The 23893-nt window shown below is 40.0% G+C and overlaps 1 protein-coding gene across 1 annotated transcript in view; it reads left to right on the top strand.

The window, feature by feature from the left end:
* eys (eyes shut homolog) overlaps nt 1–23893 on the top strand; it is a 154135-nt gene that overhangs the window by 93743 nt on the left and 36499 nt on the right. The window contains exons 35-39 of the mRNA XM_008278748.1: nt 1029–1179; nt 1337–1449; nt 1864–2120; nt 9959–10135; nt 19464–19614. Coding sequence (XP_008276970.1) covers nt 1029–1179; nt 1337–1449; nt 1864–2120; nt 9959–10135; nt 19464–19614 — 849 coding nt within the window. The remainder of the gene's footprint in view (nt 1–1028; nt 1180–1336; nt 1450–1863; nt 2121–9958; nt 10136–19463; nt 19615–23893) is intronic.

Raw genomic sequence — 23893 nt, forward strand, 5'->3', positions numbered from 1 at the left:
GTGATATATGATGTGAATGTAGGTATATAAATATGACAGTTAAAACCCTACAACGTTATATAAAATACAAATTGATCTGCTGAAATGAAATAGTAAGCTTGAAACCTATTATTCTTATTTTTATTATGGAGATTTACCTGATTAATTTAGACATTACAACCAAGACCCTACAAAATTATACAGAGAAAACCAAACTCATCCAAGGTGTGGAGAGGAAGAACTTTTAACAGAACGAAAAATTCTGCAGAACCAGGATCAGTGAGGGCAACCGTCTGCCTTGACCAGTTAGGGTGAGGGTGAAAGGAAGAGAGAAAACCAAAGCAGAGGCAAACAGACAACAAACAAGAGGACATAAAACACTGGACAGGTTGCTGGAATCAGTAGCTGCAGATCAGATTTATGCAGAGCCAGAGATACCTGCAGAGAGGTGCATACAAACTACAGGAGAGAAAAGACAGAGTTAGCAACATGCAGTTATGTATATAAATGCACAGAGGAGATGAGAAGGATGGACGTGTGTGAAGACAGCTATCTGAACAGGGTAGCTAAAGTAAAGCATGCTGGCCAGATTTAAAGGAAGTAGAATGTATCAAAGCAAAAGAGTGAAAGAGAAAACCGAAAGAAATTTAGGCAAACCATCAATACAAAAACAGCGGGATGATTCAGGATCCAACTTCTGGAAGTTTTCGGTTTCGGTTGTAGCAATTAATTTCAAAGGATGCGTTTGAATAACTTTTGTTAGGCAAATAAAAATCTACTGCTGGGTTCTTCTTTATTGTTTTCCCCTTTCTTGTGATTCAAACAAGTCACAAACCCAGCTCAAAACAATTGCTTTTTAAATTGTAGGACTGTGGATATTTTTGTGTGAAATTGCTTCATGACTCTACAGAGACAAAGCAGATACACATGCTTATGTAAAATTATAGGAATCATAACATTTGCTTAACAATAAATAATGTGACATGTTGTGAACGAGTGCACTTGTGCTTGTTGTACATTCGACCTGTTGTGTTCATCCTCTTTTACAGACAACGCCTGACCCCGTGTGAAGCAGAGCTGACTCTTTCTGGTCATGAGAAAATTAAAAGCACAGCAAGTAATTACTGGTTGGGACACATATTAAAAAGAACAAACAGCATCTTCACAGGTGGTTTGCCGCCAAACTATCTTCCCAATCAGGTAAGATTTTTTAATTGCTCCTCTGTTTTTACCTTAACTGCTGAAATCATAAGGCTCTGAAAGACTAAAGTGCATAGAAAGAAAATTGTTTTAAGGTGCAATAATCTTACACAGTATAACAGTTGAATTGTGTCTCTGCATATATTTTTTCCCGAAGAGAGCAAAGCCGTTCCACAACTACACTGGCTGCATTGAAGTAATTGAAATTAATAACCAGAGGAGCTTCTCCACATCTGATGCCATCGCCGGCAGCAACATAGACCAATGCAGGTACAGTCCCTGGATTCTAGAAGAATCACTGGCTTCATTACGAGTGCTTGCTTTGATTCAATTTTTGCCTGGCATTTGTTGTGTTGTGTTGGTAAAACGTATATTTTTTTTCTTGGACACACACACACACAAAAATCTCTCTCAAAAAAAATCCCATTTTGCTACGTCTGATGCAGCAGAGAATATCTGACCACTTATTGTGATAAATAACACTCGAGTTTTCCTCTCTTTTCCGGGATTGCAGTCAAAGATATGTCTACTTGGTAAATGACTGCACTTTACATTTACCTTTTAATGGAGGAATTTACTTCACCGGAAACCAGTTCATATCTTTAGCCCTAAAAGCAAAGGATTTTAATGTTAAATTGGATTTTTGCCCACTTAAACCACTCCAACTTTTGTTCAATCTTCCAGATATACTTTGTATGCCATCGAAGCTCCCACAACAAGTTCCCCAAGTTTGACAACTCAATCAGCTACCTCTGACACAGTGAACACAACAGCGCTGGCAGCTCCCACACAAACACCAAAACACCCTCTGCATGAACCTCGAGTTTGCCGTGACGGTCTTTGCCGCAACGGAGGAACATGTCATCAGCCGCAGCCGCCTGAAGGAGCTCTGCCTTCCTGTCACTGTCCGCTTCATTTTACTGGAACTTTTTGTGAGAAAGGTAGGCTTGAAGATTTTTGTACTCAGCTGACGGTGTTTACCAGATTGTAAACATAATATATAAAATACACCTAGGCAGTAAAAAAAAAAAAAAAAGCTTAAAAACCCACTGTACTGTGACCTCCATAGTGGTATCATGAAGAGCCAGCCAACAAATTATATTGGTTAATATATGCTGAGCCTCTTTGGCTAATAGGTTTCACTATGAGGGAGAAAAGAGTCGGCTGCATTAAGAATTTTGAGTGATGTGAATTATTCAGTATATGATTAATGAAATGAAAGATCCATATAAGCAGCTTGAACCGTTGCTGTGTGTCCATGTTCACCTCCAGCGCTCACTGGGAATGAGAATGCGACCTTGCAGCTCTTGCTCAACATTCAGCTACAGCTCTCACCCCTGTCCCAACCAAAAAATATTTATTTTGTACCAACCACTCTGACACTAATACTAAGGAGACAGCAGCACTAGTCACACATACTAAGGAGTTTTTTCCCTTTTGAAATTTCTTCACAGTGCACTTGATGTATCTCCTGACATCGTTTCTTTTTTTTTTCCTACCTCTGCTGCCATGCATGCTATTCTGTCAGTGGAGAAAACAACATCCTGTATTTTGCCATTGTCGTCAGTCTGTGTCGGTGACAGCAGCGGTAACAATAGAATGTGTGAATTAATTGCTTGTGAGCTTGATAATGTGAGCCAAGCTGCTGACGGCTGTGGGAGATTTCAGATGCTGTGTTTCGATAGCCGTGTCCACTCCCCTGCACTGGTAGCTCCAGCATATGATTAATACTTCAACATGAATTTAAAGGGTACTGCTAATATATATTAAACAGACTGATAACTTATTTAATTTATATTAACTTTAAACATGCTGATGCATTTTGTGTTAAGTTAGCTTGGATATATTTGACCAGGTTTTTTTTTGCTACAATCTGTTGAGCAACTGAAGTCCAGGTGATAACGAATGCAAACTACCTGACCATTAGTCAAACACCTCCTCTAAGCAGTGGCTACCTTTCCAGAACCAAAACACACAAGGGCAAACATATGAGGAATGGATTAAATTATGTTCATGTGCTCAAGTCTGCACTCCTTAGCACATCCAACTTCTACTACCCGTAGTAAAGAAGTCTTCAAGGCCAAGTGGAATATCATTTCAAACTAGTTTGTGAGGTTGCAGGTTACACTGAATGAAATAAATTGCGTGTAGTATTTCCCCACAATAAGTTGTCACTGGAATTGTGAATCGATCCTGCTCTTTACTACCGTAATTACTACAAGCCGCTACATTTTTCACATGCTTTGAACACTGCGGCTTAAACAATGATGCGGCTAATTTGTGGATTTTTCCGATTTTTACAAATTTGCCTCGAGACGAAAGTGACATTGAGAGCGACAACGAAAGAGAGACTGAGGAAGTGTGTGACGAAGTAATTCTGAGGCTTTTCAATTCCTACAACGCAGAAGATGACTTTTGTGGTTTTAGTGCGCAGGGAAAGATGAAGATAGCGATCAGTGACTTTTCGTGGTAGGCTGCTGTATTTTTTATTTTCTTAACCAGCGCTGTTACAGGCACTGATCAGACAAAAGCATTTACGGTACGTATTTGTGTATGTTACCAGTACGTATTCAATTAAAAGTTAAAAAAATCTTTCTGTGTAAACATCTCATGTTACAACATGGACACCTGTGGCTTATAGACAAGTGCGGCCTATATGTACAAACATTTTTTTCATTTTAAAGTTAGTGGCTTATATTCATCGTCCGAAAATTACAGTAGATTAGGCCCAGAATAGTGTTAAATGTGCCAAATGCACCACTAACTCCTCATCTGAAAGAGTTTGAAAATACCATCCATTCATTATCTATACACCACTTAATCCTCACTAGGGTCATGGGGGGCTGGAGTCTATCCCAGCTGACTTAGGGTGAAGGCAGGGGGCACCCTGGACAAGTCGCCAGTCTATCACAGGGCTACACTTAGAGACAGACAACCAAGCACACTCACATTCACACCTACGGACAATTTAGAATCACCAATTAACCTCAACATGTTTTTGGACCTTGTGGGAGGAAGCCGGAGAACCCGGAGAGAACCCACGCTGCACGGGGAGAACATGCGAACTCCATGCAGAAAGATCCCCGGTGTCCTCAATGGGACGCAAACCGGCGACCTTCTTGCTGCGAGGCAACGGCGCTAACCACTGAACCACCTTGCAGCCCTGTTTGAAAATACACGCAATTTAAAAAAGCAAAGAAATTAAATGAAGTTATGTCGCCACATAATATCAATTTGATCTCACATTTCTTCTTGCTCACCCTAACACTAGCACCAGCTGGTAAAACCTGGCAATATCTACTGTTATTTGCAAGCTTTAGTCGATCTCTGGCTGAAATTAATTGCTTCAATGGTAACTCAACTAATTAATTCTAAGTGTTAAATGTGCCACTATGACTGGAAGCTACACATGCCATGTGCGGGAACAGGTGGTTTTCCAGGCAGAGCAGGCATTACTAAGGGGGCAGGACATACTGAAGAGTCAATTACCTGTGATAGGAATTACAGCGCTGTGTGTGTGTGGGGGCGAAATCAACACAATTACAGCAACTACAAGAGAGGATTTTTTGGGGCATCAACAATAGTCAGGCTTTCTTCAAGTTTCTTGTGTAAAACACATTTCTTCTCCTGGGAAAAAACCCAAGACATTAAACTAACAATGCTTACAGTGGTTGGTTTTAAATAAGGAGCTTTTGGATAACAGTAGCCACCAGATGTTATATGTGTTGTACATTTTAAGCCTGGGAAATGTTTCAAGTAATGGAAATTCTTATTAGCATTAAATATTTTTAATAATGGAAGTTGGATTGATCTTTACCTTTAGAATCAGAAAAACCCTTATTAATCCTCACAAGGAAATTGCTTTTTTAACCGTTGCTCTTTGGAAGTTTTGAAGTTAACTTTAAATTTAAGCATAAAGACGAGGAACTGTGTAACTCGATGGACAGCCAGTGTTCGAAAACTGAGTGACGGTGGGAAAGACTCTTGTCCGGTGACATGTGATGGAAGTCCTCAGAGATCATGAAAAAAAAAAAAAAAGCCTTCACTGTAGCAGAATAGATGGTTTACAGACGTTTACAGAACATGTGGAAATGTGACAGGATGCCGCCTCGAGCTAATGTTAACAATCATTAACGTGGCCTGAGCAGCATGGTTGCAACTGGCACCCTGATTTGACACGTCTGCCCCGTGTTCTAAAAATGCTAATTTACAGGTGTTTAAGTAATCTCCTGAAATGTTATTTGCCTCTCCGGGCACTGTAGCAAAAAAAAAAAAAATGAAATGCTATTTTTAAGCCTTCACTCTGGTTTGTTTTTCCCGTGGGAGACGGCTACGTCGAGGAAAAGCGGTGCCGCCCCTCCCCTCCCCTTTGCTTACATGACAGAGATGGTGCTTTGTTCAGCCAGTTTTTTTTTTTTTTTATAAAGAAGCTCTGGCCAGCGTTTAAACAGCCAGCAGAGACCAAAGAACATGAATCATTCATTGACTCATTTGCTCATTCATTTATTGCTCGCTGTTGTACCTTTCAGCTTCAGAGAAAGATAATATCACATGTGATTGCCGCACATAAGGAAGCTGGAGCTAACCTTACTAATTGGAAATTAACCCTGATAAGGCAAAGCTGCATTACCACCTGGCATGTGATGTAATAATGTTGTAATACATAGTGGCTTAATATAGATAGTAAATTCCCACCACGATACCTGTAAATGAATCTGATTGGATAATACATTCCCGCAATCATGACATATAGTCTCATCCTTTTTCCTTCCATAACCATAAAGTGAATTCCTGCTTATCCCTCACCTCATAAACTTTTCCTTTAAATACCAGCATTGGCCTTTTAGTGTCATTTCTGCTGAGTTTGAGGAATTGCCCCTCCTCAAAAGCAGTCCAGTCGCTCAGGTTTAACAGAGCGCGTTCTCATGTGAGCACTCATCCACTGATGTGCTTTGCAACACTCGTCCTTAGCCGGCAGACAGAGTCCAGGGGCTGTTTACATGCTGACAAAGTGTGTGAGTGTGTATTGCGACAGCAACTTTGCTGGGTGACAACCTTGTCCTCACATCTCGTCGAATTAAGTAATAGCCACAAGAGGAGCGTAGAGCAAGCCACCCCTGCTCTCAGTTAATTATAGATACGTCATAGTACCCAGTGACTAATGATGTGGACTTGTTTGTGTCCTAGATGAAATGCTGACATGTCACACAGCCCACAGATCTGACGGAGATCGCATATCTAAAACAAACATCATGATGCGCTCCAGTCTATACGGCTTCTTTTCATTTTTCAGTCACTAAAATGTCACCGCGGATTTGTTGACATGTAGTATATAATAAATGACATACTAATGAAGTATCTCCATGGCAATAGAGAAAGAACATCATATCTAAGGACACACTCCGACCTCTCTGCTGTGCACAATAGAGTGAACATTTTATAACTGTTTCTTTTCTCTAGTACAATGTTGTACATGTGTTGAGGTATTTTGAAAGCCAGGTGTTCTTGGGCAAGACACTGAATAGTATGTCACTTATTCTTCTTATTTTTCTGATTTCTCTCAATCTTCATGTTATTATAATACACTAAAAGTGTGGCAGTGCTGAAGGCAGACTATTTCTACTATTCCTACATTTATGGATCTATTTCCTATACAGTGTGTGGCAGATGGATCCTGAACTGGATGAGGTCTACAGCAGGGATTGCTCATATTAATATTAACATGAATTATTATACTTTTTTGTAGCTACCATAGTAGGTGTCACACTAGTAGATGCATTAAAACAACAGATTTACTTCTTCTCAGGTAACAGTACACACAGAATGTCTGCCCAAATATTATAATATCAACTAAATCATCACAGTGATGAAAAAAAAAGCCCATGAAAAAAAAAAGAGCTGTCACTCCAAAACATGGGGATTTGCCTCTCAGTTAGATTTACTATGTTACGTACAACCTGTACATAAGCAACTTAAGCTCTGAGTCTTGCTGTCTTATGTTCAGACCCTGGGGCTGCACCTCTGCTACGGTGTGCTATAATCCAGGCCGGTGCCTGGTGGCTGAGTGAGTATTTGATATCAAGTAGCCAACCATAAGACAGGTTTTGTCAAGATAAAGCCAGTTCAACTGGGCATGTCAGTGTTTTAAGCTATTATAAATTGTCTCCTCAAAGAAGACACAGTAGGTTGGAGACCTTGCCAAAGCCATTCTGTCAAGTATGTAAGCATTCAGCTGAAAGCGATCACAAAAATTAGTTATGGAGTAAATGGCTGCCAGGTAAGGAAGTAGGCATAAAAGACGAAACCAGTGAGGCAGGAAATTATTCAGGCTCGGTCTGTATTGATCATGACCTCCTTCTACGGCTCATTGAGTTATGTCCTTACTTCTCGTATATTTGAAGCTGTGATGTAGGATGTCGGCCGGGAAGGAATAATAAAATGAAAGTCGAGAGCACGATTTTGCCCCATTTATGTCATTTCAACAACTTTTACCTAACTACCGCATCAATCCAAATAAGACTGAACGCTATTTTTACTCATTTAAAGTGTCTTTTTGGGGGTTTTTTTGGTGGTCCTACTTGGAAACAGAACTATGTCAAACTAGTTCTTTTAAAATTTTCCTTTCTTGGTTAATAGTATTATGATGTTCTCGTTTGTGCATTTTAATTGCATTGAACAGCAAAGTGGCAACAGAAGGTATTTTTAAAAGACTGTGATTCATTTTGATTTGTGTATTTTTTAATCTAATTATAAAATAGAAATTGGACCACACAGTGCAGGCAATATTTTCAGAGATAAAGATCGGGGAGAAGCCTGTCCATAAACGTAGTCAGGTGAAATGACAACAAATCACCTTCTTTTTTTTTCTTTTTTTTTTAAGGCAAACAAAAAGGACTGTTTTTGGGGTGGTGAGCCTCTCTGTTTTTGTGTTTGACATTAATGGGACCTGATGAGGGGTTGTCGGCTTCCTGCTTTGCCAACACACTGGCTAGATGCTGCCAGCTCTTTTTGTGGGCATCCAGTGTGTGTTTGCTGTAATTGCTGGTGCCTTTAAAAATGAGCCAGCTCAATCTGCCTTACTCAGAAATTGCCAGCAAATATTACAGGATTGATTCATCATTTTCCGCCCAAGGAAACCGCTCCTTCCACAACAAAAGAAAAACTGGGGTTTTTTTTTTTGTTTTGTTTTGTTTTTTTTATTTTCTCTTTGTAATATGAAGCATTGGCTGTCATGTCTGCTGCACATAATTCTCTGCACAACTCGGAGGAGTCATCCACTCTGATTGGTCGGGAAAATGGCAAGAGTGGGGGAAAGTGGCGGAGCAGTCGTACAGTACAGGCAGAGAAAACAGGATTATGAGCATTTGAGAAATGGTACGACTGGAAAATCTTCCCGGGTGTCGGTGTGGTGACTGATCATTAAACTGGCCCGAGTCGGTGTCCCACCGGCCCCCAGGACACCGAACAGTCGTTATTGTCAAAGCTTGCAATTCACCTTGCTGATATTTTCACTTACTGTATGACTCGACTCCTTCTCATGAGCTCGTTAGGGCTGTTTTCAGGATGCCCTGTTGACATGATTGACTGATCGCCATGAATTGTGTTATCCTCGTTGCAATGAATAAACCCACTAACGCTGCGTTAACTGTCCACAAGTAGTATCTGACTCACGGATCAAGCAGCGCCACAGTAAACGACGAAAACAAGTTGCAGCCATTTGCTGTTCTTCCTGTTTGAGCTACTGAGAGCAAATTACAGTACGGAGAGTAGATTTGCGTGTTGTGTTTTGTTCATCTCAGTACTGTGGTGTATAGCAGGTACAACCATGTGGTATGTTCATAAGCCTTTACCTGATTCCACATAATCATCCTATCTAACTCCCTCCACTCAGCTGTGACATTCAAAACCAAGTGACTTTACTAAGTTCTTCCTGCATATAAACCTATAGTTTGACTATACCATTGCCACTTGTTAGGCAAGTCACAGAGATTCCTAACTTTAAGACCACCAGTTTCTTTCCTTACAACTTTATGAAATATCCCAGGATTCTTCTCATTCTTTCTTTTACTTTCTAGTCTCTTCTAAATGTTGTCAATCATTCACATCCTACTTTAAAAATCCATTTGATCCGGCATCAAAGCACTAAAAAAGTGAACACAAGAGTCATAAGAGGACATTCATGTTTCTCTTACAATGGGAAAAAAATACTTTTTCAGAGCCCTACACATACTGTATATGATGAGTTCTCAGCTGAGAATAAAGTGCATTTTTCCTTGAGAGCCGGATTCTGAAGGTAAAATCCCCTGAGCTGAGTCTGGGGTGGCCTATTTTGAATCGACTGTCATGCACCTGAACAGCAAGCTATCCACCAGGTGCGCAATGTCCTTTGTCTCAAAGGCCAACAGATCATCACTGGCTTGTGGAGTTGATGACCTGAGCACGTACCTCCTCCACCTTTCCTTAAAGTCATATCGCTTTGTCATCCAATGGGAAATGACACACTAGCACAAAGCCCTCGACAAAGCCCCGCTGACTGTGCCCACGGACAAACTATCAGTGCTGCAAAGGCGGACACAGTCCAATTTCTGCTGTTCTGTTTTCTAACAAAAGCACTTTAGGCCATTACAAGATATGTCATTCAGATATACGCGTAGTTTTGTCCTGGTTTCAAGCAAAAATGTGTGAAAATGTGTTTTTTTTTTTAAAAACTAGTACTAGTCTTTTTTTCTACCTCCATGCAAATGCAGTTTACTGATTTGTATTTAATGCTTGTTTCTAGATACCACAGTGTACATCCCCTCGTTCGATGGCACGTCTTATTTGGAGCTGCAGCCTCTTGCGTTTCTTCTTCAGCCTTCTGGTGACAGCAATAATCGACCTGCTACAGTCAAGGACACCACTGTTTTTCTCTATTTGACAGTGAAAACAAGATCTACACAGGGCACCATACTCTACAGTGAGTACAGTCTCTCGCTCTTTTTTTTTATTGCAGATATTTAAAAGCATGCAACACTGTGAGAAAAGGTATAGATAAAAGCTGAGCGAATATGCACAAATGTACTTACATGCCATTACGCTGAACTACCTTTTCATCCAGCTTTTTACGTACTTGTGTCCTTTTTGAGTGCACAAGGGATGTTTTGGTTTTTCATAGCCTTCAGTGCAAGCTGCTATCTAGCCAGCGTCTGCCATAATTCAGTTTTTGTAGCCGCTAAAAGGCCTTACTATATTAGACCAGACTAATCATCCCTGGTGCACATGAAATGTAGAGAATATTTAGTGGGTAAAAGATTGCACTTGGCAGTTTTTACTTTCATGCTGCTTAGTGAAAAAGTTTGAGTCGTGCCATTTTAATAAGAAAGTATCAAGGCATTAGTGAGAATATTGAAAAACTGGGATTGCTCTGACATCTGTGAACATTTGTGGTATCAGGATGCATCACATTTTCATATCACCAATAACAAAAGGAATAGTTCAGTTTTAAAAATTCATTTCTTTGCTTTCTTTTGGAGCGTTGGAAGTCAATACCAATCATGTCTGGTAAGTTTACGTCACAGCAAGCAGCTGCTTAGCTGACCTTTTTAGGACAAACCAAAAATAAGTAACAAAATCCAATTAACAGCACCTCACAATCTGACTAATTAACGTGTATTTTCTCACTGTGCAGTCTGTACAAATGAGAAGACTTGGTTTTGCTGGACCATTTCTTGTCCAGGTGCGATCGCTTGTTTTCACAATCCCGGTCACTTTAGTTTTCACGCTAATCAAAATTTAAATGGTGAAACCAGAAAATGAATGTGAGTTTAATTTGTTTTTGATATTAACTGTGTCTTCCAAATGTCCCATCAGAAATATTTGAGTGTAAAGTGCACTTTATTTTCAGTAAACAAATATGTGCTCTAAAGGATTGTGTCTGTTTTGATGTAAGCCCATCAAAAGAGTAGAGACAATCTATACTCGACAGTATAATGCTGTCTAGACATGCTATGAACAAGGTTCATCGCTCGACTGAAAAACTTTACTTTAGTTTCTGTAGTGCTTGTTGTCACTGTTATTACTTCTCTAAGTCTCTGTGCTCCTTTCAGTCACAAATAATATTGGAATGATTTGTCATTCTGTGCCTGGTTTATCTGAAATGTTTAGAGTATGATCCTGTTTCCACTTTCCAGCAAGCAAGGATGCTTGGTTATGGCATCACAGAAAAGACTGAAAGGAGCAAAACAATGCGTAAAATTTGAAGAGATCCAAATTCAGTGTAGGGGACGATTGCACAAGGGACATGTGAAAGAGTGGATTAAAACAGCTGTCTGTGGTGTTTGAATAGCATTTCTATAAACACGTGTATTTGTGAATACCAAAAAATATTATGAAAAATAAAAAAGGTATCACCTGGGGACACCATGAGTCATCTGTTGCAAGGAATTGTGGGATGCAAAGATGGGTCCAGTGTCTCCAAGGCTAAGGGAGAAAGAAAAGGAAAGAAAGCACCGAGACTCAATTCTGCATCGTTTTTCTTGGCTGTTTATTTAATTACATCATTCAGAACCAAATATTGCATTCAGCTGCACCCAAAAGTCCTGCAGTGTATAAGATAATGTGTTATGTAATTAGGAAAAGAGTAGGACAGCAGGGAAGAGCATAGCGCTCCGGTGAAGGATTACAGATAGGGGGTTTTGGGGACAGCTGGGAGGCTTTGTTGTTGTTTTGCTGCTGGTGATTGAGCTATAACCTAAAAGCGAACAAAGGAATCCTCATAAGGCAAGAGGCGGTCAGTCGCGTGCGGCGATAGGACCGGGCTCACCCTTTACGTCAACGGCGGGCTCCACATTGTATGTCTGCCTCCTGCCAGCTCTTTTGTTCCCACACCTGCACACACACATACACACTCCCCTTTGTTACAGTAGGAGATTGGGAGAGGTACACCAGACAGACCCTGAGTAGACCCTCGTAACAATAGAGCATTGTTTTGGGAGGAGAGGAGTCAGTAAAAATATGGGGATTTTTTTTTATTATTACTTTTTTTTTATTTTCGAGAGAAGCTAAGCCTTGAGAACTTTGCTTCATTTATCCAACTTTGTGTGCATCTGTTCAAAGTAGCATATATTAAGTGCCAGCCAGCTCAGGGGTGAAACCGCTGCACTCCAGCTACAGGTCCTGACTCCAAAAAACATCCAACTGTGGTCCCCGGCGGACCACGGCTGCAGCTCCTCGCTCTAAAAAAAACTGCAGCCACCTTGATTTTCCGGGGCCGCCGTTGCTCCCGTGTTCCGCCGCAGCAAGTCAGGTGCAGGTCCAACGGAACTGTAACCGCCATGCATTGTGTGGCGATCACGGGTGATTTATTCCACACCAATCGGGCACGGACATCATAACATTCATCTTGCTGGTATAACCTAGATCACCTTCTTATCTGTGACGTCGTCTACAAGTTCACTGGCTCTCATTTACATTTACAGACCTATTAAACATTACAGTACACCTCGGGGTTACCCCACACTTTCTCCCCTTTGATCAAAATTGGGATTTTCGGGCTTGAGTAACTGTAATGACCGTAAAGAGGAGTAAGTTCAAAACTGGGTGAAAACGGCCTCCGCAAAACCCAAAACCTGTGATGTCTGTGACACAAGTAAGTTTTAGGTCATTGATTCTAATATTTTCCTTAACAACTGATGCATTTTTAACACACAGCAGAAGAAGTGAATTCTTTCCAATTTCTGGGTGCATTAAACAGTGGAAGCTATAGTGTGCTAAAAAAAATTGGAGTAGTTTTACTATCAAGCAGTCTTGCATTCCTTAGAGTAATAATAGCCTGACTTTTCTTTCTCTGGGCTGACATTGCCCTCCCATGATGGCAGCTGAGTGCCTCAGTATTTCGCCAAAGACTTAAATCTTTGTATTTAAAGAGCTATTAATTAGCCAGCTCTCAGAACTTAATAGGACTCTAAATTAGTGCTTTGTACAAGGTTGGTGCACTTGAAAGGTCAGCCAGCCAAGCCTTAAATACACATCGACAATGGTAGCTTTAATTTTAAGACAAATACACTTTATCTCGTCTGACGCAGCTTCTTAAAATCATCCATAAATCATTTTTGCTGCTGAATTCACTGCTTTGAATTTTGGAAAGTTTAGGATACATTATTCAGGGAATATTTTAAAATGTCAAATGATAGGTTTGAGAACAGAGTAGCAGAATAATTGCAAAGCAAAGCTTTTAGTATGCTACCCCATACTTAGATTCGTGCTTGTTTTGGGAAATTTTATTGGAAAAACAGAACATTACTTGAACAAAAAGAATACAGCTGTGAGGTGTGTATTTTCATGTTTTCTTGTCGTTTTTCTATTACGGCATTTCAGCACATTACTGAGCGTACATTTACTACTCTTAAAAAAGCAATGCACTTTAAATAAAAGACTTTGCATTTCAAAACGTATAAACACAGTCCTGTGAAAACGGTGAAGAGGAATTGCAAGCTGCCTTTTTAGTGTTCTGATTAGTACTTTTTATTTCACTTTGTATGCTGAGGACATATGCAAGAACTAAGGAAAAACATGGTGGCTTTTCAGAGGAGATAAAAAAGAATGACATTTCAGTATATTTCTGTAATAAAATGTAGGTTTTTTTTTAAATTATTATTGCAAGAAAAATCTGGAATAAAAGCAATAGAAAGTTATTTCACAGAAAATTTGTTTTTTAAAAAATATCTCACCAGGGACAGCTAGCTACGGGAAGATGACATTAAATCACCTTTTTAGTTGTCAGATGTGACTCGATGCTTGATGTCAAACTAGCAAACTTGTTTCGCCTCGACTGTGTCATACGCTGCATCATATATTCGCTGCCACTAAGCATGTCGCCGTGTGGATCTTAAGTCATCGCCTGTCTGAGCCTTCGCAGATTTACGCTATAGATCAGTCTGAAAAATTGACTGCTCTGTCAACGGATGTCATCGTCATTCCAAACCAGCTTTCACTACACTCAAGATTAGATGTGAACACTACTGTAAATTAGAAAACATAGTCATAATTTTAGGTTAGTTGGGTTAATTAAATCAGTCTGTTCTCCTACTCTCAATAATATTTACAGTATTTCACTGCAGCAGACTGTGGAAGCCAGGAAGTGGAGTGTCGTGAAGAGAGATGAATGTTCAGAAAGCATATATAGCGGGCACAGTGCCTTTTATCTAGTAATGCTTCCTGGCTTATAGTGCATCATCTTTTCCACATCAGAGGATAGGAACTGAAAAGAAAACTCCAGAGATCAAACAGACAAAGTTAATCAGAAGAAAACCAAAAGACATGCATTGAGATGCGGAGAATCTCTTCGCCAGACCTGCTCCTTATTCTCCACTCCCCTTTTTACACCTCTCCCTGAAGCAAACCCGTGAGTTTCCCCCCTGGACTTCAATTGTCAGCTCGAGAAGAGAAATACGAGGAGGTGGGGTGAACGAGAGAGAGATAAAGAGAGAGAGAGAGGGAGAGAGAGAACAGGTGACAGGCACTGACAAAAGGACGAACGCTCTGTTAGGTTTGGCGCAGAGTAACAGGGCCATGGGGACAGCACGGAACAATATCCTTACAGAAGAAAAATAGAAAAATAAAAGATGGGGCAACATTGACATCTATAGTAAATAATATTTGTCAACAAATGAGTTATGGCGCTAAGCAGAAACAATTGCTTTGAGGGGAGACAAAGGCTCATTGTTGTAGTAGGAAGTCACATCTGTGTGGTTTTTGTTGTTGTCCTTGTTGCCGCATTCAGTAACTCTAGACGGTCTCTACTGAATCTGTGTTTTAGAAATAATGTGCGTGATTAAGCGCAGTGCGTAATTGTGAATGCACTTTTCATTTACCCACAAAAACATACCTTAATTGTTTTATGGATTCGTTATTTTTTTTCTTGTTTGAGATCATTTGTACATTAACACATTTTTAAGAGGTGCAATGAAATACCAGATGTAACTTTTTTTTTCCCTCAGTGCTTAAAGTATTGCTTGCAGTTTAATAGTTAGTTTAATATTTCTATGAAATTGTCAGCCATCACTGAAGAATTTACAGTATTTTTGGCCAGGCAGTCTCCCAGACTTTTCAAGGTGACTTCATTACCAGCATCACAAACAACTTGGAGACTCGCTGCTTGCTTTAGAATTATATTCCCGCTGCATCTTTGCTTGTTTACTACGTCAAGTTACATTTCAAGTTTTAGATTTATGCATTGCTTAGGCAGAAATGTATGCACTGTTAAAAACAGCAACTGACAGTCATAATGGTTTTTCAACATACCGTAGCGTTTGATGCATATTTCAGTTTTATTTCTAGGATTTCTTGACAAAACTCTCCATTTACAGAAAAAATAAATAAAAATCTCTCTTAACCACACCTAAAACAAAAGCAATTATTTGGACAGGAAAGTCAAGGTTGAGATATAGAAGCTTGTTTGTCTGAATTATCAGTAATTGCTACATGCCCTGATTTAATGCTGTGGTTGTAAATGGTTATATAATATGGCAAAGTGCCGTTCACTGAATAAAAACATACAAAGAAAGAGATATACAAATAGGAATACAAAGAGGTAATTACATTTGTAAGCACCAGTTGTATTGCAGCCTTCACACATGTATGAGTAAATGGTATACAGGAAAGTAAAGTGTATGTTCTTTTTTTTTAACCACTTACATCCAAGCGCACACACACATTGTTTGCCCAGAGGGAATATTTTAATTTTGGTAAAAGTTGGAGTACATCTACCGCTTTCAGAAACATTAAAACTAAAAGCAGCTTTGTCAGCTTCAGGTTTAATACATGGAAAAACTAGTGGCCTCTACCAGATAACCTAACAGACCTGATGACCTTAAAATGAAATGCACATCAGTGATGTGCTGCAGAGCGGGGCCTTTCCTGGTTTAGCAAACAAAAAGTTACATTTTATAATCCGTTATAAAGCTGACAGCAAAATGTGATATGCTCAAATGTTCTCTTTCTTATTTGAATCACAACTGCATTTTGAATATGCTGGAGTCAGCCCACAGTCTTTGGAGGTAGAGAAATTAAAACCATTAAGTAGAGATGAACACTGGAAGAGTTTTTTTTTTCCATCTTCCCGTGACAAGAAGCCTTTAACATAAGATATATCTTTGTAATCATGGAGTTTGGTAATGCCGCAAGCATAGCCCAGCATTAGTACTTACTTTTAAATTGGGAATCTTTGTGACATTTACCTGGTTAAATAAATGGGGAAAAACAAAGCATTATTGGATGTCTACTTTATTGAGCCAAGGGGTCAGAAATGTGTACGACTAAGTGTCATATGGATAAGCCAGATGAGAGTGCACGGTGGCAGCATGAGTCAATTGAAAAGCAGAGAAGACTTGATCCCTTGGGAACAAGGTAAAGGACCAGAAATAAAATTACTGAATGACTCATTTCATGCCTCTTCAAAAAAGGATGAAAACCCTTCATGAGAAAATGTTTTCATTCCAATGAATAGTCCCTTTGCTGTCTCCTTTGGCTCTGCAGCTGGTATTTGTCAGGGGTTAAGGCCATACCCTTCTGCAGAACAAGACTGAGAAAACAGTGGATTATCAGAACAAGATATTCTTCCTGTGGTCCATTCACACAGAGGACTGTAATATGGCTCTATTGAGTGCATCCCTGTTGAGTCTTATGACAAGGAAGACCTCCAAGTCGGCTTAGAAAATGCATTATCAGAGTGCAGCATATTAAGCTAAGCATAGCCTCCCTCTGACAAAGAGATGGGGATTTTCTTGATGCCCTTCTTACCCTGGAGGAATTGTTCGGAGCTTTCATATCAGTTGCCTTGCAGCCTTGAAACAACACACTCAGCTTTTGCGCCATTTTCCTCCGGTGTCTAAATCCTCCACCCATGCTATTACTTCAAGAGAGAGGACGCACACATTGCTAAAACTGTCTCTGCAGCCCATACACCGCTGTCTTAGTCCGAGCCCAAAAAGCCACATCAGCTCTGTTTCTGAAGGTCCTGTTTCAATTACCATCGTCATTGTGAAATCAAAGAGGTCAACGCTGCTGGTGCTAGGCCTATTCAGTATCTCCCTGTGGGCTCGGAGGTCCCCTGGCCCCGACGCCGAATGTGCCCCATGTGCCTTGTTGGAAACACTGAGACATTCTGGGTCTCTAACAGAGCAACATTACAGTTCAGTCCTCTGCCCTGCAACCATGTCTTCCCTGACAGTGGGGCAAGAGTGGCAGACTCTCTATCTCGGTTTCCCTCAAAGAGCTGCATCCTTTTGTTGCCCTCCCTTTGCTCATGTCTTTTTAGACAGCAGAGTGGGACTGGTGTGCACTCTCTCACCACCTCCCTACTGAAGACCCTAGTAGCCTGTGTGGGAGGATTAATGCTTCTGCTGCTTCCCGTTGCTCCCCCACTGCAATGTCTCACTTGCAAGAGTCTCAGAAACCCCCACTGTCATAATGTACTTGAGTGCAGTGATACAATAGAGTAGAAGTGACGTAGCTACTAATGGCACTCTGCCTCACACCCAAGACTACGGGAACAATTTCTGACCACAAGGTCGTATTCCTGTTTTGTAATCAACACTAGGAGATTGGAGAACAGTGAAACCCGCAACATAAACTTCCATGTGGCAAAGCCATTTTTAAGAGGCCCTTTCCTGCTGTAGAGAACAAAGTAGGAATGAGATGCAGGGATTTGCCATCATCCCTCTTGTCATGTGATTGTTCTGCAACAAAGAAAATAATAATATTCTTGGCTGCACAGCAGTGGCTCCAGCAATGATTCCACGAGAACCCAAGCTGTGACAAAGAACAACTGGTGACCATTGTCCTCAAAGCCAGGCAGAATGAGATCTACTCGAGTGAGCCATGGGGAAGGATACTCCTTTGTGGAAGATAATCTCTTGCTTGCTACCTTTCACCTTCCTTATTAGATGCAAGACACCTACTGGAAACTTGCGGATTTAAGGTTCATGTAAGTGGATCTTTATCTCTTCAAGTGGAAACTGCACCACCTTCTGCTAACTTATAACATCACATAAAGCTATTGGGAAAAAAAATATATATATATATGTATATATTGTACCGTTATCATCATTATTCACAGGTGAACAAAGATGGCTCCATATAGCCTGGATTGTGAAAGGACGCAGTTGATGTATCAAGGTCCCTCTGACACTGAAGTCCAAACTGTACTTTGTGCTCCATTATTTCTTTTTCCACAGGTGGTGGGAGGGACAAGGAGCCCCGTATTTACTTTTTTTTTTTTTTTTTAAAAAGGTTTTTTTTTTCTTTCTAAAAACAGACTCTGCAGCAGTGAGCAGTAGGGATTCATCCTTAGTCAGTCCTCTAGTCAGTTCTTTTCTTATTTCCCCATGCAGGTGGGAGTATTCACTGGAAAGTTCTTCTGTCCTTTATTGGGAATTGATAATTATACACGAAACCTTCTCAGAGGATATGTGCCTGCCTTTTAGTTAGATTTCTCTCTGTGTATTGTCTTTTCATGTTACTTTTAACAGTGACTTGTATGTATTTGGTCCATCTACAAACAGACAGAACCTGTCTTTTAAGCATTTTAGAGTTCATCAGGTCTGTATTATTGCTGTTAGGATATATCCTGAAGAGAGGACGCTTTACTGTACAAGTGTCTGTGTTCATTGTAGAGCTCACAGCAATGTGAAGTAGGTTCTTGGTAAGCTTCTGCCGAATAGAGGAAAACCTATTGGCTGCGAAATGGCATTTGTGGGTGTTTGGGAATCTTCCCTCAGGTTTTCATGAGCTGGATATTGATCACAACAAGTATGACCTTGTGGTCAACACTGTCTTGGTCTTACTCGCTCCTGCTGGTACTATATAGACAGAACCTTTGTTTGCTGCTTCGCTGGGCAGATGGATTTGAATTTACAGATCATTATGAAAAGTCAGACATATGCATATTTAAGTTAAAGGCAAATACATGTCCATTGACCACCCAGTCACCATAGTTACTTAACATTATGCTCATTTTATCTCTTACATTTTCTGTATTCATTCTCATTGTTGTGAAGACATGTCATCAATATGGGTTTTCACAGATGCACACGTCCCAAAGGCAGCAGCAGTGTAGAGTTACATCTAAGCCACTTTAAGGTCAGGAGGGATTATTTAAATTGAAACATATAAAGCTCTTCTAAATGTAGAACTTTAATACACAGAGCTACATTTTTTTAGGTGTGATCGTTGACAGGAGACTGACTTAAATGTGGTAATACGGGAAAATGAGCTGCTTTACTCATCACCTTTTCTAACCTTTTCAGCTCAAGAGCAGAACTTTGGGGATCGGTTCCTTCATGTGTTCCTTCAAGATGGAAGCCCCGTTGCTAGACTTGGTTGTGGTGGCAGTCGTGTTTTGAATGCAGCAACAAACCAGAACATCAATAATAACAGATGGATGCCAATCGCAATCCGGTAATGACACGTCTCTCCTACTCTCCTGTCTGCTCTGTAATAGTCTACTGCCAGTGCCATTATCCCTGTTCTTTTTGTCATGAGTGTTGAGTGTGGCATTTATGTTTATTGTTAATAGAAAAGGATGAAAAGAGAACTCGTAGCGTAGTTTTCATGTATAATATCTGTCTGTAGATGTGAGCCAGATTCCTGGTGATCGTTCCACCATTAAAATATTGTATCATAACAGCCATTAAACTGATTGTTGTAGGTGTTAGCAGACCAGCAGTCACATTGTCCTTTACACAATGACTAACAGCAACATCCAAGCGATACCATGCACATTTGCTTATTACCACTTCAAACCATTTGCCATGTTCAGTGCTCTCTTCTTTGATTATGTTCAGGGGGGAGTTTTTAAAGTCACATGTGGTGTGCTTTTTGTTAAAGCCCCAGTGAATCTTGTTTGCCCATTAGCTGTCCACATTAGTGAGCCGATCCTACAATTATATAGAATTGTGATTGTCCGTCACCCCATCAGACAGTTTCCAACTTTAATGCCCGGTATCTCTGTGCACCTCAGAATGAAGGCAGACTCTTACATGTGTCAAAGTGTCAAAGTAACATAAACAATGTCAAACTATCTACAGTACTGGCAGTGTTGGTTTTGGCATCGTGAGTGCAGCCGCCTGTTTCCTTAAGAAAACTATATGGAGAAACTGTCATATTCAGTTTTTCTGAACTCTATTTTAATAATCATTGTGTTAAAGGTGCTGTTGGTTAGCACAAGCAAATTGGTGCATTTTAAACAACAACTGTAGTCTTCTGTATGCCAAACTGTGGTCATTTATTGTTTTGTTTTGTTTTGTTTTTTTGCTAAACCGTGAAAATTAGTATCACAAAATAACGTTTCCCAGCCCCTGGCATCTGAAGATCATTTACAGGTAGTCTACAGAAAGATCTAGGATCATTAGCCTTTGATATTCGGTCATCTGAGAAAATTGGCCATTTTGTCAAATGGTTGTGGAGCGTTTTCTTGTAAGTGGCTGAGATCTTTCAGTCTTGGCTACACCGAGTAGACAATCCTTAGATCTTGAATGGAGGAAATTCCTTATACTTATTTACAACTTTGCTACAGCAATCTGGTATAGCTTTTAGGTTTGTGTATGATGCCTCTCTACCTCAAACCTACACGACGATGCACTGTAGAGCAAGTTGAGCTGTACAATTCAGTTTGAATGGAACACTGTTTAAAACAACTCAAAATGCACAGTATATTTATTTAGATCACATGTAAGTTTGTCAATTAATATTTTAGGTAAAGTATTTGTCATCCACACATTGCAAACTTGAATGAGCTGTATAAGGACTGGGTTTAAAAAAAAACATTAGATTGAATGCATATCAAAAATACAATGCAACACAATAATACAACACATTAAAGGAGACAACTCAGTATGTAAATGATTTTATACTGAGTCCAAGGAACATGGTGTACAGTGCATGAATGGCTCAGCTGGAGTTTAATAGTTTTAGCTTAGTTAGATAACAATGTAATTATGAAAAGAAATTGCTTTTGCCATCTTACCATGCTTGTCACTAGATTTGGCATTTTTTAGATCCCTCCTCGGGTAAAATTATTCCTTGAAAGCCACATGCAACAAATGTAGCTACTTTTTTTTTTGTCTTGTCAAGGGAAAACAGTTGACTTCAATGCTTAATTTGTGATCCTGCTGCAACAGGATCCAGGACCTCCCAGGTTGGGACAGGCATCTATTTTTCATTTTGACTATTAAAATCTGTAAACACATTTTGCACAGTATTTAATGTTATCGGTTCTGTCATTCTGTTTCTTTTTCTTTCATTTTTTTGTGTGTGAAAAGAGAGTGAGAGGTCAATCACTGGGGTCACACGGTGGCACCTGAAGTGTGTGAAGAGCTGTGATAGGACTGAAACGGAGCAGAGAAGATCGATAGACAGACAAAGATGTCACTTAATGTTGGGTTTCTTACCGTGCTTGCTTTTCGTGGTTGTAAATAGAACTCTCACTTCTGTCTTTCTTTCAGTTTTCTTTCTTGTTTACTGTCCCTTCACCTCCCTGCTGTTCCTATATATGTGCATCGCAGCAATGGGGGGAAAACTCTACAATAGGGTTTTTTCCCCCCATTGTAGCAATGCATAGATATCGGGAGAACAGCGGGGAAGTGAAGGGATAGTCAACAAAAGAGAAAGCTGTAAGCCGTTAACAGCTGTGGACGATTTTGAGTGATTTTTGTGAGCACCGTGGCCGTCAGTTTTGTTTACTTTTGTTTATTTTTAACAGGGAGCGCCGTCCAATGTGCTCCAGATCTTTTGATGCGTTTCGTGACTTTTTCCACTTCCCTGACCTGCCGGAACAGCACCCTCTCCTTGCTCCGGGACTTCCTGGTTTACAAATTAAGCGCCGCTTGGCTCGTAAACATTTGGCAAAAGATTTGGTACCAAATGTTGAACCTGATCCACATGCATTTGCACTACTTGCTTTCCTCTGCCAAATAGGTCTGATGAACAATGCTTCCCCATGCACAGCTGATCTTCTGTCTCTGCAGCTCACACAGGCTTACAGCTCATCACTGTGGGGCAGAGCGAGCCAGTGGGAGAAATGAGAGAGGGCCTGCTGCTGAGCTCTGCCTCTATTTATTCTTGATCGGTTCAGCAATTTTATTCATATGCAAATGAGTGCATGACATCATCTAGTCATGTTTGAGCACCGAATACCTACTTTCTTTCGATGATATTGGCAATGCTGAATACAGCTGCCTCAACTTGCTGTTGTCAGCATCTATGCAGTGCAGGGCAGTGGCTGCATTTAACTGTAAATAATCCAAGCTTCAATGACCGAACAGCGAAAATCCAAATTGCCTGATGTCACTGTGACACAGACTCGCTCTTTTTTTCCTCCATTGTTCCCCTCTTCCACCTCTCGCATGAACTCTTTTTTTGGAACCACAAATCTTACTGTCATCTCGAGCACCGTGATGCTGACACACAGAACACTGTGCCTTTTCCTTTTATACAAATACAGTTACACCACTTTGATTTGCATATATTATACCCATGTCGATTGCAACATTGTTGGCATGAACACATGCCTGTTCAACATGCAGTATTATATTATGAACAAAAAGGTTGCCCTTCATTTTTTGATATATCCATGCTGGGCTTTTGTGAACTGCAGTTTTGCCGTGTAGGGTCTCAGACTGTATTGAAGAAGTGGATGTAGCCTCTGAGTTTGAAAAGTAGGTGGCTTAAGCCTTGCAGAAAAAAAAAGCTGATAATATAGAACACTATGAGAAAATTATTCTACTTCACATTTAATTTAGTAGCTTAGTAAACACTTTATTAATAATTTGATGGCTTCAATTGCTATTTTCAAGGCTTCTGCAATGCAGCACGATGTTCAATTTGTAAATTATGGTCCAGTTTAGAGTAAAATAGGCAATAAAGCAGGATATGCTTTAGAACGTCCCTTCCTTGTTATGGAAAAGTTGCGACCTGTCCATCAGGACAAGAAGCATAGCACTGTGTATCAGTGGCAGTGTGTACAATTTAATAGCAATTAACTTAAGTATTGTACGTGTTTTCATCTTTGCCTTTTCACAGTAAAACGTTAGGGTTCCTCATTTTTTGTCATGCATTTAATTGTAAACCTGTTTTTCTCTCTAGCATCCTGAGGAATATCACAATGAACATGAATTACAGATGCAGCTTGCTAACCAAGCTAGTGCTAGCATTAGCTGATAGCTTAGTGTTTGCTATGGTGATGCTACCTGAGCAACCGGGCTGGTAAAGTGTGTAAATAAACTGTAGTGGTGTTAACCTATACATTAATGTAGTGGTAGCTACAGCTCAAAGTCTTATAAAAAAAATAATAATAATAATAATTTAACTAACATTAATATTTGTTTTATGCGCCTCGCCTTCACCCTCTCATCCAAATATAGTCACGTCTAGTTCAAAACACAAACAAGATGGAAACAGCCAAAATGTCATACTCGAGGCTTTAGAACCATAATCCACAAACTGGCAAAGCTTATTTAAATTACATCGTAAGCACTCTTCCTATGCTCTGTTGTTTTCGCTCTATATTGTTTTCCCTAGAGTATGAACCCAAGGTAATATATTGCAATAAAGCAGAAACTGTATATAAAACAAAATTCCACAACAAACAATGTTGAGGAAACTTGGTTTTCTTTACTCAGACCTATTTGAAATTCTCTTAACGCTACGGATGACGCCGTTCGACAGTCTTACAACACTC

Source organism: Stegastes partitus, unplaced genomic scaffold (assembly GCF_000690725.1).
Source record: "Stegastes partitus isolate 25-593 unplaced genomic scaffold, Stegastes_partitus-1.0.2 Scaffold131, whole genome shotgun sequence".
Taxonomy (NCBI): Eukaryota; Metazoa; Chordata; class Actinopteri; family Pomacentridae; genus Stegastes; species Stegastes partitus.